Source organism: Hemiscyllium ocellatum, chromosome 6, assembly GCF_020745735.1.
Source record: "Hemiscyllium ocellatum isolate sHemOce1 chromosome 6, sHemOce1.pat.X.cur, whole genome shotgun sequence".
NCBI lineage: Eukaryota > Metazoa > Chordata > Chondrichthyes > Orectolobiformes > Hemiscylliidae > Hemiscyllium > Hemiscyllium ocellatum.
The window spans coordinates 66,391,151-66,409,824 of NC_083406.1; the positions used below are offsets into that span (position 1 = coordinate 66,391,151).

Genomic DNA, 18,674 nt, shown 5'->3' on the forward strand with positions numbered 1-18,674 from the left:
CCTCCTTCTGAAGAAAGAGAGGTTTGTACTATACCTCCCTCCTGAGAAATGTTATTCTCCCAAATGATGCATAGAGATCAGCATTTGGACCACAAAAGAAGTCAGCCCTGTAATGGACACTGGTTAGATACAGCCTCTCAAAGTATGTCAGTTGGAAGAGTCTTTAAGTACAACAGACAGGGGACAATTGATCCTCAGCAAGGTCCACTTTGAGCACAATACAAACTATTTTTTTTCTCATAACAGACAGTTGCAAAGTTGATTTAAAACCTGGGCTCCCACATCTTCTAGGAGTTACATTCCTCTTTTGTAGTTCATCATTTCAAAAGTCACAGAACAAGTAACAACATTGTGCATCATGGCCGCTCGTAACACACACCATTTTACAGAGAAAAATAGGCTTACAAACTAGCTGCTTAATTTACATCACATTTCATGAATCACAACAGTGGCTATATACCAAAATATTTTGCTTGCTATATAAAGGTCTTTGGGTTATGAAACATGCTATGTAAATGTATATTTTCTGTCATATGAAATTTGGAGTACAAGTGAATTTGAGATGCTTTCCATTGACATGGTATATCGTATTCAAAAGAAGCATAAAACTAGTATATGCAAAAAAAATTACAGAAGAAAATTCTCTAAAATATGCAGTGAATACTTACAAATGGGTTTATTATAGTCTGTGTGCCAGTTCATTGATATTTTCAAGTTCAATTTTTTTGGAGAAAGTGTAACTGAGAATACAAAAACATATTCATATTATTTGAATTATCACCTATTGTTAAACAAACCTATTTTTTGTAATTGTTGAGTATTTGTAAGCTACTTTTAAATATTCAAAATGCAAGTGAATCTGTAAGTTAGTGTAATAAATTTTGACAGAAGAGAAATTCAATGAATAGTTATGTCCAGGCCCTCTGGAATCAGAATTCTGATATGTATTCTGTCTTAATTCATCAGGCATTTCTTATTTAAATCTGGTACTGGATCTTCTCCACTTTTTTGTACAACTGGTCCTGGCTACCCCCTCACTTCAAGCACTGTGTATTCTCCGCCACCTCGACCTTTGCCTCGCAGCACTTTCTCAAGGTCTGCATTTAGCCTGAAAAAGCCCCATAAGTACTGCAATTGGAAGTGCACTGCTTTGAGTGCTATCATCATTTCTGTAACACTGGTGATTCTACTCGCCTACTTCATCGGTAAGTTGTGAATTACATTTATTCTTTCTAGCCTTTTCTTTACAGGCCTGATTTCATAAACATAAACTTTTCCTGTTCTGTTTTCCTTTACTGTGGCCATTGTTGAATGGTGCTTGAATTTGGATCTAATGCCGAGTTTCTGGAAGGAACACTAGAAACAAATCTGGAAGCATACTGACTTAAGTGTGCATGGCTTTTTGATAAGAGAGAGAGAGAGTGTTGGATCAATTCTGTTTGAGTATGAACTTTCTTGGGAGTCAGACCATCTCTAACATTGTTTTGATCTAAAGTGAAATTGTAGTTATCGAGGATGAAATATTTACATAATGTTCTTACTCCAAAATATTCTGATGGAAAAATACTAAGTTCTAAATACTAACATCACAGACACGCTTCACTGGAGGCTCCCAAGCAATGAGGATGTCACCTAGACAGGGGACGAAACGTCTGCAACACAAATTCCCAGCTCGGCAAACAGAACCACAACAATGAGCACCCGAGCTACAAATCTTCTCGCAAACTTTAAATACTAAGTTTTAAAAAATGGCTTTGTTTTATTTCTTTCCGTGCCATTTTAATGATTGGTAATAAACTTGCATCTCTCCAGTGGTTTAAGGAGTGAATGCATAATATTCAGCCTCACAAAGCAGAAGGCTTTCATCCCTGTCTGCAGTATCTCAGCATATGACAGGCAGGCGACACTATTTGGCCATGGCTTCTACCCTCTAAGATTATTAAAAGGATAATTAGCTAAAATGCCCTGAATGGTAGCCAATTTTTCCTAAAGAGGTGAGTACATGCAAGATCAAAAAGATGATGACATCCGTGATTGAACAGCCTGTTATACTCATCAAGTAGTCTATCTTACAATGAAAGGTAAGGGACTGGAGGGATTGTGATATTCATGGAATTGACGCTTCATTTAGAACTGGGGGAAGTAGGAACATTAATTTATCAAACAGGGAGGAGCGGGACAGTTACCTCAGTGCTGAGAGTGTCCAACAGTTCACCCACACCACGGGGATGTAGGTAGACCACAGGTGAAGGGACATTGGGTCTCTGTTAATTCTATAAAATCTTAAAATGAGTTTTAAATTTGCCAGTATTATCATGTTAAATCAACCATGCGATGTGTTTCTATATTGATTCATCAAACATCAAAGCAGACCTCCTGTTTCTGCAAGAGTGTGGGATCCTGCACTTCAGCAGCTACAGGAGGCGGTCAAGCTTATGGACCCTCGGGCCTTCGATTTGGTCAGGGGGAAATGATAGCTGTTCCTCTGGCCTGGGTATTCTGCCAGGAGGCAACTTTACCGTCTCTGCTGAAGGCAGTGGCAAACACCTCCTTGTAGCAGACATTGCATGCAGCAAGGCTCCCCTGAGATTAATAAACATTTACAGACTGGTGGTAAGGAGTAAGCAGCTGGCCATCCTGCAACATCTCCTACTACTGCTGGCGATCTCCAGGTTAGCCATTCTGGGCGGAGGCTTCAACTGCATCATCAATGTGGATGGACAATCCAGAGGGGGGCTCACAGTAAACTGGGCTTCATCTCCAGTTTCCTAATGGAAACGGTTAAAGTCATCAAGCTGCAAGACAACGTCAGCAAACCCTGCAGACAGAGCTCGAAGCAAGGCTAGATTTTCGGTTTGTGTCCTGCAGGTTCTCAGTCAGCTCCGCTGATGTCAAGCCTATGTTCTCCTCTGACCACTGTCTCCTCCTAGATAACTATTACCTACAGGGCAACCAGCAGGCTGGCAAGGGAATGTGGAAGCTGGACATGAGACTCCTGACCCCAGAAAGCATTGACCAATTCAGAAAAACATTACACAAGTTGGAGAACCGTGAAACCTTTCTTTGAGTCTCCAGTGGACTGGTGGGAAACAATCAAAGGGAACATCATGAGGTTCTTTATCCTCAAAGGTATTCAGAAGGCAAGAGAGAGGAAGGCAGAACTTTCTAAACTCCAGAAAAACAGGCAGAACCTCCTCTTACTGTAGAAGATCGGGGTTGATATGACAGACGATCTCCAGGAGGTGAAGAGGCAGCAAACCTTGCTCTTTGCCTCGGAGGCCTCCAAAACAATCTTCCAGTCCAGGGTCCACACCATAGAGTAAGGTGAGGTGCGCTCACGCTTCCTCTTCGAGAAGGTGCTCAGGGAGAGCTCTTTGCTCCTTGAGGAAGTAGATGGCTCGATAATGTCTTCTCAGTCTGACATCCTGAAGGTCAGCACATCCTTTATACCGGTCTGTATGACACGAAGTCATGTGTCCTATAAGTCATTTCTGTCTCCTGTCACTGAAGTCCTATACAACAGCATGCGGGAGAGGCTGGATCAGCCATTATCTCTGGATGAGTTGATCAAGGCCCTCGATTCCTTCAGAAAGAATAAAACTCCTGGAAACAATGACATACCAGCCGAGTTGTGTTTGGCTCTGTGGGACTGGATTGGCCAGAGCTTGCTGGAGGTGTACGACAGTATGCTTCAGGCAAGTAGCATATACGAATCCATGAGGAAAGGTATCTTCACCCTCATCTTTGTATCCTCATTAGCCACTAGAGAGATCCCGGAGGACTGGAGAGTAGATAATGGTGTTCCTCTTTTCAAGAAGGGAAATAGGGATAATCCAGGAAACTACACACCTGTGAGTCTTTCTTCAGTAGTATGGAAGCTATTGGAGACAATCCTTAGGGATAGGACTTGCATGCATTTAGAAACACATGGCCTAATTGGGGACGGTCAGCATGGCTTTGAGTAGGGCAGTCATGTCTTACTAACTTGATTGAATTTTTTGAGGAGGTGACAAAGGTGATCACTGTGTGTAGAGCAGTGGATGTTGTCTACGTGGATTTTAGTAAGGCTTCCACCAAGGTCCCTCATGGTAGGCCCATTCAGAAGATCAAGATGCATGTTGTCCATGGTGACCTGGCCGTGTGGTTTCAGAATTGACTAGCCCATAGAAGGTAATGGTGAAAGGGTGTTTTTCTGGCTGGAGGTCCTTAACTAATGATGTTCTGCAGGGATGCTTCCTGGGACTTCTTGCTGTTTGCGATATATAAATGACTTGGATGAAAATATTGATGGGTGGGTTAGTAAGTTTGCAGATGATACAAAGATCAGTGGAAATGTGGAGAGTGTAGAAGTTTGTCAAAGGATACAGTAGGATATAGACCAGTTGCAGATATGGGTGGAAAAATGGCAGATGGAGTCTGATCTGGGTAAGTGTGAAGTGCTGCACTTTGGAAGATCAAATGTTAAGGAAAAAGTATACAGTTAATGGCAGGACACTGAACAGTATTGATGTACTGGGATTCAAGTCCATAGCTCCCTGAAAGTGGACAGACAAGATAGGGTAGTGAAGAAGGCATATGGCATGCTTGCCTTCATTGGTCAGGAAATTGAATACAAGAGTCAGGCTCTCATGTTGCAGTTTTATAAGACTTTGGTTAGGTCACACTTACAGTACTGCATTCAGTTCTGGTGGCCACATTACAGGAAGAATGGGGGGCTTTAGAGAAGGTGCAGAAGAGGTTTACCAGGATTCTGTCTGGATTAGAGGGAATGAACTAAAAGGAGAGGCTAGAAAAACTGAGGATGTTCTCTCTAAAGCAGTGGAGACTGAGGGGAGACTAGTTAGAAATCCATAGATAGGTTTGAAGATCAAAATCATCTTCCCAGAGTTGAAATGACTAAAACTAGAGGCCGTGCATTTGCGATAAGACGGGGAAAGTTCAATGGCAATGTGTGGGACAAGTTTTTTTACACAAAGTGTGGTAGGAATCTGGTACACTCTGCCAGGGGTAGGGAGGTGGCAGATACGATAGGGGCTTTTGAGAAACTTTAACGTAAACACATGAACATGCAAGGAATGGAGGGATATAGACCAAGGGCAGGAAGAAGAGATTGGTTTAAATTGGCGTCACTTTCAGCACAATATTGTAGGCTGAAGGACCAGTTCCTGTGCTGTATAGCTCTATACCCTATGTTCTATCTACAAGCGGAAGGGAGAGAGAGAGGACATTTGAAATTGGCAACCAATCTCACTGCTAAACGGAGATCACAAAATCCTGTCTGAGGTCATCGCCAACTGGGTCAGGTCTGCTCTGGGATCAGTGATTCATCCTGAGCAAACCTGAGCTGTACCGGACAGAATGATCTCTGAGAGCCTTGCACTCCTCAGGGGTACAATGGCCTACCTGCAGGATGGGGGAGACTGGACACCTGCCTCATCTACCTGGGCCAGGAGAAGGCCTTTGACAGACAACTGCAAACCTACATGGGGGAATGTGTTCTCCAAAATGGGCTTTGGGGAGGGAATCGGCAATTGGAGCTGACTGCTTTACACTGACACATTGTTAGTGTGTAAACCCTCAGTGCCCAAACGAGGAGGAGAAAGTGAGGATTGCAGATGCTGGAAATCAGAGTGTGGTGCTGGAAAAGGAGAGCAGATCATGCAGCATCCAAGAAGCAGGAGAGTCAACATTTCGGGCATAAGCTGATGAAGTGCTAATACCCGAAACATCGACTCTCCTGCTCCTCGGATGCTGCCTCAGTACACAAACATCAAGTGTCACTACGTGCCAGCACATAGACAAGACGTGTTCTACCTGTCTTTGGTGTTGTGAAGGCTGGGACTTTCCTCGTTGCCACAGAACGCTCCAAGTTATTGGAAAATTCTGTATCCCTTGTCCTTCGGAGAGAAATTTTTCAACCACAAGTCCAATCAGACAGTGGTCAGCACCTAGTGTCATTGAGAAAAGGAGATGGTGGATCCTGTCCGGTTGTTCCCTGAGCACACTGTCAAAGTCATTTGGCAGAATGCCTCATCAACAAAACTTCCCCAAAATCGCCAGGACATCGCTTGGCTAGTGGTGAGAAGGGCCCTACCTGCCAGATCCTTCATGTATGCCTGGACGTTGCTCCACCGCACTCTGTCCTCAAAGTGGCTGTGGGTGGTGCGGGAGGTTTGAGACTGTCGCACATCTTCTGAAATGTGTGTTTGCAAAGGAAACCTGGAAGAAGGTGCAGTGGGTTTTGCTGAGTTTTGTCCTGAGCAGCTCCATGACAGGACTGTGCTCTACAGTCTGTTCTCCAGGACGCACACTGAGACAAATATCAATTGTGCCTGAAGGACCATCAGTTTAGTGAAGGCCGCTCTTTGGTCTGTCCAAAATTTACTGGTCTTTCAGTTGAAGGAGATGACCCCGACTGAGTATTGTAGACTGGCACATTCCAATGTCCAGGCCTACATGCTGAGGGACATGCTGAAGCTTGGGCAGCTGCCACCAAGGCACAGTGGGGAAAGACCACTGTCTAAGGTCATTTTGCCAAAGTTAAATGAGGTTCCATTTCAGCTATCGGACCCCACCTCCAATGCCTCTGATATATGTAAACATATTATTGTACTAGTAAGAAATGCCTTTGGTTTGTTTTCTGGATCGAGTCAAACTCCAATGTTTGTTTGTTTCTCCATAAGCTACTGTACGGAATCAAACTGCTTTCATGACTCTGTTTATGTAAGAAGATATTTTTATGAATAAAGTACATTTTTGAAATAAAAAAGATTTAGGAATATTGGAACAGGAGAAAGCCATTTAGCCTGTCAAGCCAGTTCTGCCATTTAATTAGATTATGAATGATGTGCAATCTAACTCCATTACTGTTTACTGTTTGTAGAAGAGAGTTCCATAATGTCTACCTTTCTGTACGTGTCAAAGTGTTTCTTATTTCCTGAGTTTCCTTTTTAGTTTTTGGGCTATGCCTTGTGGTCCTAGATTCCCCGAATAGGAAAATAAATTTTCTATATCTACCTATTTGTTCCCCTGAGGATAACCCAAACTTTGATCAAATCACCAACAGTGATATGATGAGGGACAAGATGTTGTACTGTCACTTTTATTTTAAAAGAGTCCCCATTTTTAACAACACCGTCAAATTTAAACACAGGTTATAAAATTACACTGGGGTTCTTGTAATTTTTAAATCCCTTCTAGAGATGGGAATAATAATTTTTGTCTTTGAGTCAGAAACAAAAATCAAAAAGGACTCTGAGCATCCAGAATTGAAGCATTGCTTTTTAACTTAACATATATTTTAAGCTAGGCAAGAAATTGACTGCAATAATCTTACAATGCAGTTGCCAGCCTTAAATGGGATCAATGAACTTTCCCATTCTCACTGGATGTTTTGCTAAACAGGAGTTCAAAATTAAAATCTGATTTATATGGAGAAATTCGGACCCTCAGATGCTTGAAAACTTGGTCAGATGTTTTAACTCTGCTCTGAGCCTGAAGCTACACTGGATGAGGAGCGAGACAGAAATGCCATTGTCCTGCAAGTACCAGTGTTAGCACAAAAAAAATGTTTCTGCTGCTATCAAACCTTTCTGACATTGTTCACAGCATCTACAAAGAAGCTAAGCCATGTAACTCGCTTATTATCTCCCTTACATCGGTTAATGTCTTCGCTACGTTAGCAGGTAGAGCAATTGTCTGATTAAATGTGTTGAAGGTTTTTCACTGACATTACCTACCACTCTGAAGAATTTTTGTAATAACATACCTCTTGAAAAAGACTACACAAACAAAATTGGATTAGATTTTCTTCTGCATTTGCTTAAAACACAAGCAAAAGGCACAGCCTGTGTGTTCACATCGAACCAGATTTGATCGAAGTTCTGTTCTTTTTCTCCCTTTTGAGCCAGATAATTTGAGAGGTGGCTTCACACTGGGGTCTGTACAAGATCACCACTGGAAAGCTGCCAACAGTGTTCACAAGATTAAATCACTGTAATTACTTGATGTAATTACTGGAACATTGAAACTATTAAATTATTAAACTAAAATTAATCAGTCTATTCCATGGCAAACATACTTAAAATGAATTTTCAATACCAAGTCCAATGACATGATACATTAATTAATTGCAGTCTCTTGAAAGAGAAAATGCTATGACATGCAGCGTCAAATTATTTAGAAGGGGATGGCCCTGAATAAAAGTAAGTAGTTTAATCAAATTGATGTGCTCTCCTGACTGTTCTCAATCTTGTTATCAGGAAAAATTATGATTGCAAAATTAATTAATAATTTCAGAAGGAAGGTTGGGTGATAATACAAGAAGGGAAATTCTGTTTTGTGCCCAAATTGATGTTTTTTAGTTCCAATTATTTACAGGAACAATGTCTTCTCCTCACGATTCATTAGCTAGAAAAACTCCTTCCTTCCTGCTGAATACTTCTAGCAGAACAACACCAGGATGAATTGTATCTTTCCACAAAGCTATAATTAACAGCTGAGTCAGATATTTATTATCATTAAGTGTTCTTGAAATAAATAATCAATTGTTACCTGAATAAGAGAAAATAAATTATAAATATATCTCCTTATCACACTGCTGACTTTTTATTTGGAGAGATGGATCGTAATTTAGTTACTGGTTGCAAATTTTGCATTTGGCATGAAAACTGTATTTAAGTGGAAATGGCAGAATTCACTCAGCCTGAGTCTCCTACACAGGTTGGGAATTTAGCAGGTATCAGTTCAGTGATTAGCTACCAGATTATTCTGGCGAGCTTGTATGTCATTTCAACAGAGAAATTCATTAGTCACTACCACTCAGCAAGCTCTTAGTATTCTCTACTAATGGTACCGAGAACATTCTGTCACGGTATTTTGTCGAGAAAAAGCAATTTGATCTGTCCATTCAGCACTCCATATCACTGCAAAGCTGCTAGGCATTGTGCTGAAGTTCAAGAATAAACTGATTCCATTGGGTATGGTTCTCTCTTTTTGTACTGATCCTTTTATATTCCAACCACCCTTAGACAGTCTGTCATTAAAATATCAACAACTGTTGGTTGATTATGGAGAACAAAACTTGACGACCTTCAGTAAGAGAGAGGCAGATAAAAAGCTATGAGCTAAAATAGTCTTCTGTTTAGGTTAAGTACAATGATTTGAAAATAATATCCTCTGAGGAAAACAAACAGGAGAATCTAGCAATTAAAATAAATTAAATGCATAATTATTGTCCTATTATTTCAAGTGAGCATGCCCTAATATAATTAATATTAGTATTCATTCTGAAAAAAAAAATCAACCTCTTAGTATTTTTACACATATAAGTAGTTGAACATTCTGAAGCTAGTACAGTATAAGCAATTTGAACCAAAGTTGAACCAGAGTTAAAACAACAAATATGTCTTTAAAAATAATCACAGCAAGCTTGAAGTTGAAGAATGCCTATTAATTCTGTTGTTGCAAGGGAGTGTAGTAATTAAGCAAAACCCACACCATCTATTGGTGTTGGTCACATGGATTAATTAAACACACAGAACTGCAGATTCTTTGGCTACACAACTGAAATAAAAATTATTGTTCTTTGTTGAATGGCAGGAGACTGCTTGCATTTCATTATTGAAATGCAAAAAGCCTCATGGTTAGGATTTGAATTATTTCAAATGACAGTTCTCAATAACAGCCCTCAGAAGGTTCATAATGAAAATTGTGATTGATTTGAAGAAATCTGAGTTATTGAGAATAATCTTGAACTAATGATTGACCTTAAATGAGATTTTCTATTCATTTGTATCCACTGATTTTTTTTTTGAAAAGCTGTACAGTAAAGACTACAATATACTAAATATATAAATCTTAATTCTGGTACCAGTGGCAATGTGAAAAGTACTTCAGTTACACTTAATCAGCCTTCAACCATCTTATAAGTTGCTTTGATTAATTTGGCATTTTCCCATTTCCGGAAACTGTTCCTCCCCACCCCATTTAGAGAATGAATCAATCCATGCAACAAAGATACAAAGGCAGCTTCACAAAGTTGAAATAACTATGGACCTTCCCTTCACTCCACCCCTAAACTTCCCCATCAATCCCTCACCTAACCTCAGATTGCTGGATGAGTGGTTTTCATAACTACACGCTCCATTACATAATCTTAAATAACTAGTTTGTCTTTTTTTTTTGTTTCAGTAAATTCCCTAGTTGTTCGATAATCCCAAGTATGCTTAAATGTGAGCATAATCTCCTTGATGGAGAGAGCAGAAGGGCAATGGCTACTCAAATCATTTTAACCTTTATTCGTTGTTTCACATTGTCATTAAAACAAAGGCAGGAAGTTGCATCAGCGTCTTCTAGTTTGAGAAAACCTGATTCAGATTAACTTAGTTAATACAGAAACTCAGGTAATGAAATGGAGACCTGGGTTTAAGTCCTGCCACAGCATTCAAAACGTCTAGAGTTAAGGGTCTAATAAATGATTGTGAAACCATTTTTAATTGTCGGCAAAACCCGAACCTGGTTCACTAATGTCCTTTAGAGAAGGAAATCAGTTATCCTTACAGAAAACAGTCTGGCCTACATGTGACTCCAGACCACAGCAATGTGTCTGACAGTTTACTGCCCTCTGGAAATTAGGAATGGACAATAAATGCTGACCTAGCCAGAGAGGCCCACATCCCATGAAAAAAATTAGACAAAACGCAATTTGCAGCATAAAATGCAGATTAAAATCAAATTAATTCATTTCATAGCTACTACAAATCACTTGTATTCTGATGTTTATATGGAGAGGGGGCCACTTATGAATGAATGAAAGCAGGGGCAATTCATTTACACAAAGGTTGCAAATTTTTGAAATTTTCTAACTCAGAGGATTGAGAGTGCTCCATTGTTGAATTCAACTAAGGTGGGATAGACAGAATTTTGGTTTCTCAAGCAGTCAAGGGTAGTGGAGGGCAGATCAGAAAGTGGAAGTGAAGTCCAAAATCAGCCAAGAATTAGATTGAATGACGGAGCAGGTTTGATGGCTGTATGGTTCACTTCTCTTCCTATTTCTTGCATTCTTGCAGCAGCATCAATGGGGAACTTCCTTTAACAGTGTCCTCACCAATATTTCATGCACATTGTAGAAACAATTCTTTTTTCATGCATCCAGATTCAATCAATGTTCACAATAAAAATGGGCTTCAGTTCAAATTGCATTCTATTATTGGACATTGAGATGCGGTTAATGATGGCAGAACTGAATTGATTGTCCAGAGAGAGTTTTAGAGAGCCTTGTGAACTGTCATGGAGCTTGCAGTTATGGTTCTCCCACAGTGGTATTGGGTAAGAAATGCATTTAAAACAATGAGGCAAGATTGATACATTGATGTGAGTTAAAGTGAGTTTAATCAACTATCCAGTATAAGTTCCAGCCAGCATAACGTTGCTGTTTGATGCATTCTTTACAGCAGCAGAGCTAGAGGAATATGAGACAGGAACTTCCTGCCAGTCAAATTCAATTAACTTTCCAGCAGATTTCAACTTAACCAAATGGGTGTGAGCTTCAAACTGGAAGGTTAACAAGTCCTGAAGGTTTTAGATGAAATTGGGAATTAGAACAAATCAAAAAAATTGAATTTAGATATATTGGACAGACAAATGTGATGTATTATTAACTGATATTATAGTAAATGCTAACATATCACTTCTTGTCATGAACAAGATTCATAAGAGTTAATTTTAGTTGTCACCTTTCACATCTGTCATGTAAGCCATAGTGAGCCTAGTCTGAGAACTTTGGAAATATTCTTCCAACCAAATGAATATGTTACATCAGTTCGCAATTCTAGTAAAGACCCAAACTATCCACAATAGATGTGATGACTTTTAGTGTTAGTTACACTATTCAGGGGGTTCTCCAACCAAAGCCAAATTCAGGGTCGATGCGTAGTGTGCCTCTGAATTATAGTCCAAATGATACCCATCAGTTTTAAGGTGGTGACACAGTTATTAAATTGGCCTCAGTAATAGTTTTGTGGTGAGTGTTCACAATTGCAGCAGTAAAAGGGGTAGTTTTTTTTTAATCACTGAGAGTGGGGAAAAATATACCACTGAAATCCTCTGTTATACCTATGGATTTTGTGAGTAAATATTTATATGTCAAAAATAAAATCATGTTAATTTTGCATGTGAGTTTACCAGTGCGTGTATATAAAATATTATGGTCAACTGTAATGTACTTTTCCAGTGTGTGTCTGTAAGTTATCAATTTCTGCAGAATGCAATGTCGGACAATCAAATGTATCTCAAACAGGCGGCAATCTTGTCTCAGTACTGGACATCTTAAAATATGGCTTTTAATATGGACCAGTACATTCCAAGTCCAAGGGATATTTTATTGAGCAAAGCCTTCATTTTATCATGTCAACTTTCAGAAATTCATTTTTTCTTCATATCATATACTAAGCAGTACACACACAAATAATCTTCTTTTCCCTGTACAGCTGTGTTAGAAAAACAATTGCTTTGAAGTGAAATTGGAATAAATTAGTTAATATAGCAGTTTATCTTCTAGTGATCTAGACACTTCCAATATTGTGGCAAAATCTCCTTCTTGGCTAAGTAACAAGAGGCTAACCAGCTTTGATCATTTCTCTGCAAAAAGCGATCATCTGGACAAAATGTCTTTCAAGACAATGTAATAACACCACTTAGAAATTGAAACATAAGTTAATGTCCATAGAATTGCTTTTTAATGTAAATTTCAGTGTAAGAAAATTGTTTTGTTTTACTTTCAATTAGAGGTATACTGTAATCATTGGAGATAGAACTTACTACTGTGTGCTGAAATATGAAACATCCATTTGGCTTCAGTCATTAGATGGTTAAATCATTGATGATTGTTGTCATCCCTTTACACTCCCAAACCACACAGGCCCCTCACCACTACCCCCAATCCTCCCTATCAAACCTTGCTCTGCTTACTATCTGAGAAAACAAATGACTAATTCTTGCTCTCAGTGCTGGCACTGCAGAACTATATTGAAGTAAGATGCATGTCTGACACTTTTTTTTTAGTTCAAATGCCTTGTGTTAGTTTTTTCTCTCTCTCTCTTTGCACATATCATGCATTTGAACGTATACAGCTACATAACATTCATGTCCTGTCAAATTGACTCTGGATGTGGTAACAAGACAAAATCTAATTATTACAGCTATTACTGGACTCTGGGCCAAGCGAACTTGAATGTTTTCATGCTTCATAGATTAGCATATCGTATGCAGCCAACTGCAAAAAAACAGTTCATGTTACACTGGCATGATCCAAGAGCAGTAGCTTGCCGCTCACTGCTGCAATTTGCTCCCAGCAACCTCGTCAGGCCTACACATTTGACACTGATAGGATGTAGGTGGTTTACACTAGTCCAAATTTACCTATTTAAAAATGTTAACAATTAAATGTTCTTTTTTGCATCCTCTGAAAGGATAAAACACTATTTTGAAATTAGCCTGTATTGAGATATATTGCTATTTACTGAAATATAGAATATTGCAGTATATTTTTTCTTCATCCCTCACAGGGGTTAATGTCAAGAGCTATAAACCAGACACATTTACTTCAGCAAGCAAAGCTTCTGTCTTTTTAATCTTAAATTAAATCTCACACATAATAATTGATTTGGTTGGAAATTCGTTACTGTACTGTGGGTGGCCAAACTAAGTCAATAAGCTCATAGAATAAATTTGTGAATATTTTTCTGTGCTGGTTTTGTTTGTTGGGATTTATGCATCATTAACTGTCTGTGGCTTTCTTTTTTTTTCTCTCAGCAATCAGTCATGGTCTTCTCATCCTAAGCACCCTTTCACTTTCTCACTCCATCAATCTTTCCCAACGGGCCTTTTTTTGTTGACCTTGTGGATCATCATTTTGTTGGTCTTCTTTTAGCCTTCAACACTTTTTGTTTCTGCTGAGTGCAGTAGTTGTCCTGCCTATCCAGCTGTGTGATGAATTAGTAAAGTCATAGGGCTAACAAAAGAACAAAAGATTCCCTTAAGTCAGAACAGATTGGTGTCTAATGTACTATTTTAAAATTAGAAATAAGATTCACATTGGTCAATTCCCTCAAGCACTGAAAAAACCTTTCCCTTGAGCTACCAGCTTTTGATTAACAGAGTCACATTGTTGCCTTATTACTTACAATGCTGGGGAGTCATGCTGTGATGAAGTCCCTTTCTCTTCCAGTTCAATTAGTAAATTAGTGTCAAAGATCCTTGTGATAGTGCACTCTAGAAGAATACATTAATAGCTTATCAGATAAAAGGTTTGCGAAATATTAATTTCTTTGCAATTTGATACTGTAACACATGCTTAAATAGGCATTTGCAAAAACATGGAGTGAGTTTGTAAAGCCAAGCATGAGGTACTATACAGGACAGATATTTACTGCTTTTCTGAAATTAGCTATGAATTGGAACATGTTTTTCTCGTAGGAAGTTGCGCTATATTTTATTGTGCCCTGTGAAATGGAATTTTCTGTTTCCAAGATACACTTGCAGTATGACTTTCTTAAAATAAAAGATTTATGCCATTAATACCAACAGCTGTAAAATAAGTAAAAATTATGGGCCCCAAATTTCTGACAGGAACTGCAAGGTATCAAACACTGCTTTACATATTCACCTGAACTTGCTGTTACTGTGATTCTAAACGTGAAATTATCCTTTCAAATTAAAAATTAATTCTTCCATCTGAAAAGTGAGAAATCGCAAATAAAAAAGATAAATATTTATGAGATGACATCTCACAACATAATTTGAGGGATAGAATATTATCATGATTGCTACTCAGTCATTGAAATTTCGAGACAGACTTGGATAAGTTAGTCATTGGATTATGATGGACCTAACTGAAAGGCTGATTCTGTAGATAATCACGAAACATCAAATGTTCTTAACCTTTAATCTCTATTTAATTCAAAAAGATGCAAACTGAAATCACTCAAAATCAAAGATGTACCCAATTCTTTTCTGAAAATATGCCATATAATTGCTGTTAGATGCATTGCTTTAATATTGAATAGTGATGTGTACTCCGTTTGATTGCAATTGGTTATTCAAGGTCATATTTTTGAAAAATAACACTTGCTATCTCCAGTACAGACAAATAATGCTCAAAATAACTTTGACCATGTTATAATTGGTCATTTCAAAGTCCAAATATAAAACAGAACAAAATCAGGGCCAAAATTAAATAGTTATCAGGAATCCCTTGATGATAAACTGAAGAGAAAAATATTAAATGGGCAGATATCATCCTATTTTCATTTTTGCTTTCCAAGAATATCATTTTGTAAACATCTAATATGGCATCACTAAACAAGATATCATAGCATTTCTCCCACATAACGAGGAATTGTCCATGTTCTGACTGTTATCTGTCATTGGTCATCCATACCATGGGCAATATTTTACAAATGTCACAAAACAAAAACTGAGCAATTTCCGATCACTAGACAAATTATGCAAATTGACAATAAATTGATGAACGTACTTAGCTACTAAATGATTTCAGATGTGATTTATTCTGTAAATTCTTTCACATCCAAAGCAGACATATGCGGTGCAAAATTCAATTTCAGCTTAGCTACAAAATGGGTGGTGGCAGACCAAGCAGACCTCTCACAGCCTTCCTGATTTTTCCTCTTATTCAAAGTGGTGATCTGCTGTACTTGTTTTGGGCATTCACAAAACTCCAAAATGCAATTCCAGGATGTATCATATAACACCTCTACTGTTATTACCATGTATTATCATTTAGCACACCAAGAAATTGATTGGGCAAATTGTACTAATTGTAAGACTGAACAAACATAGTTATAGGACATGCAAGATACAAAGTAAAATATCATCACCAACTGTCAAAAGAAAGCTATTAACAAAATATAATACATTGATTAAGGATCTGTAACCTTTGAGATAAGGCTTTGTAGGCCACTGTAGGAATTTGAGTATTGAAACCTTGCACAGCATTGAAAGGTTTCACTGACCCCAGTTCCTTCAATTTTGCACTGCAAGTTTGCGAAGATAACTGGATCATTACATGGATCAATTATCAACAATACATAAAATAGGGAAAAGACCTACTCCAGACCACCTCACTGTACCGTACATCGGTGCCTAATTTATCCAGAACTCCTGCAGTGATCCACCCAGAAAAAGATGACTTTTCTCATTGCTATCACAGCCATGCACCTGTTTGGCCTAAACTGGCACCTGCAGCCGATGGAAGGGCAGATGTACCAGATCGGTGAGAACAAAGCCAGCAGTTGGCCAGTGCCAACGGACGTCACATTGTCTCCCTCTGGTGGCACAGGTTTAGGCTTGCCTGAAAGGAAAGGCAAAGGAACCAGTGAAGGTATGGTCTACTGTAAACATAATCAATACTATGAAACTGGCTTTAAATCTGCAGTGTACTTTATGTTTAATATACAAGGGTTATTTGTAAGTTATAATTATAGAACTGCACATACAATGTTCCCTTTTAATATATTCTGCCTTCTTATTGGTACAAATTTTGAAAAGAGTTTTCTCAGTTTTTGGACAATATTTGTCAGGTTTTGTCAAATTACTGTGCACTGTATTATGTAAATGCAGTGGATTACATTTTAATGGAGCAATGGTATTTTGTGACAAAGGGCTGCTGTGGAAGCATTTTGCATGGCAGTGCCAATGATGGAGTCAAATGTAAATTCTTATATTAACAGTATATTACAAACCTTCTGATATCCAAGCTATTTAAAAGCATTGCTGTGAAAATTAAAATACACTCCATTGCTGGAACTGAGTTGGATAACCTTTAAACTGAACCCATTCTGACATTCTGAGCTTACAATGTATACCCACATTATATTGATGCACAATGACAGCCAATTTTTTTCAATGTGGAATCTCTGCCATTAATACATCCCTCTAGGTATAGAATTAGGAAGAATTTTTGATTTGTGACTCCGAAGTTCTTGCCATTAGTTTAATGTGGTGATTCTTTGCCAGCAGATATCACTTGTAGGGATTATGTTTGAATAACTATTCAGCAGGTTGGTTGTCTGCGTATTTCCTAAGGAAAAATATAATTAATATGGATTACAATCAATAAGATATATCACAGTCAACGCATTACACTTAGTTGATTAAGGAGGAAATAATGGCCAGGAGCACTCTCCTAAACTTTGAAACGGTTCTTTCAACTTTGAGAAAGCCGATGGGGATCTTGTTTAATGTTTCATTTGAAATATTGGACTGGAGTATCAGCCTAAATTTTGTGCTCATGTCACTGAAGTAGGATTGAAACTTGTACGTTTTTCACTGGGAGGTGAGCATGCTTCAACTCAACCATGCCTAACAAAGCATACTTTGGGCTTTTGTTTCATTATGAGAATAATCAGATGAAATTGATTGGCAAAGTGTTTAATGGCAGGAGTGTAAAACATTTGACACTCATACTCAGTGCTCTTTATAGGTAGAGAATTCAGAATACACAGGAATGTTACTTTGCAACAAGAAAGAAAACATCCCAAAGGAAGAAGCCACTATCTGCGGTTAACTTAAAAAGTTAAATGCATATCAAACTTAAAGAAAAAGCAGAAAATTATACAAACATAGCTGGCAGTCAGAATATCAAACACAATATAAAAACCAACAAAGAATGATAGAAGATTCAAAGCGAAAAATTGAAGTATGAGATAAAGCTAGCTACAAGTATATAAAAATGATGTTCAGGGCCAAATATGATAGAGGTCTGAACAGCATGGGCCATGGCAAGATTTGCATCAGACTTGGATGCAAAATCTGGCAAGGCCTGTCTTGACATTGGGAGAAACTCATTGCATCTTTTAGGCATTAGCTGAATGGCGAGGTGAGCTGCTTGCTAGACAACAGCAACTCATCTCATTAATATGCAGTTTCCTATCTAAACAAATTCACTGACCAAGCTAGACATTGATAATTCTCCACATGGAGATCAGAGTGAATACCTGGCAACGTCAACTCATATATCTGGCTGCCAGGAGCCTCCATGTTGTTCATCACCAAGCACCTTCTCAGGTCACAATCCAAGACAGAAGCCATAAGCACCTCTCATCCATGGAACTGGGTAGATATCTTTTAAGTGTAACATTGGAGTTAATGGGACAGGGAAGTCAGTTGGAGGTGAAGTTCAATGTTTGGGATAATGCACTGGGGGCAAATGAGTGTAACTGGGCAGTCAGGATAGTGTGAGGTAAAATGGGACATCCCTGGTGATCAGGGGATATCTGGGGGGGATAATTGGGGGAGCCTGGTGCTGACGGTATTCATCTGTGTTCCCTGCCATCACTTGCCATGTGAAATGTAACTGGAAAATGGGAGCACAACAGCCACAGAGTGCTAAAGCAGTGTGAAGTTGATGAACAGAGATGGATGATCTACATCCCCTGGATGCTTGGGACATTAAAGGGACAAGAAGATGGAGTGTGCATTTGCAAAGTGCAGTCTCATTTCTTGGTAATTGTTTTGTCACCCATGTGCAATCCACGCAGAGTGAACTTCCTTCGGCATCAATTGCTTGTCAAAAGCAGATTACACCATTTCATTGGCATTTGAAAATCAAAAGTTGTTATCTTAGTGGTGAAAAGTTGGCAGCAATGATTTAAAAT

General features: G+C 38.7%; 1 protein-coding gene across 8 annotated transcripts in view; it reads left to right on the forward strand.

Annotated features, from left to right (window-relative positions):
- The window catches only part of tenm4 (teneurin transmembrane protein 4), a 452,208-nt gene that overhangs the window by 231,976 nt on the left and 201,558 nt on the right, over nucleotides 1-18,674 (forward strand). For 4 of the 8 annotated variants that reach the window (XM_060826616.1, XM_060826618.1, XM_060826619.1 and 1 more), the window contains 2 exons: nucleotides 967-1,205; nucleotides 16,229-16,357. In XM_060826616.1, the coding sequence (XP_060682599.1) occupies nucleotides 967-1,205; nucleotides 16,229-16,357 (368 nt within the window). Of the gene's footprint in view, nucleotides 1-966; nucleotides 1,206-16,228; nucleotides 16,400-18,674 lie in introns of all 8 variants that reach the window. The other 4 variants (XM_060826612.1, XM_060826613.1, XM_060826614.1 and 1 more) reach the window with 1 other exon arrangement.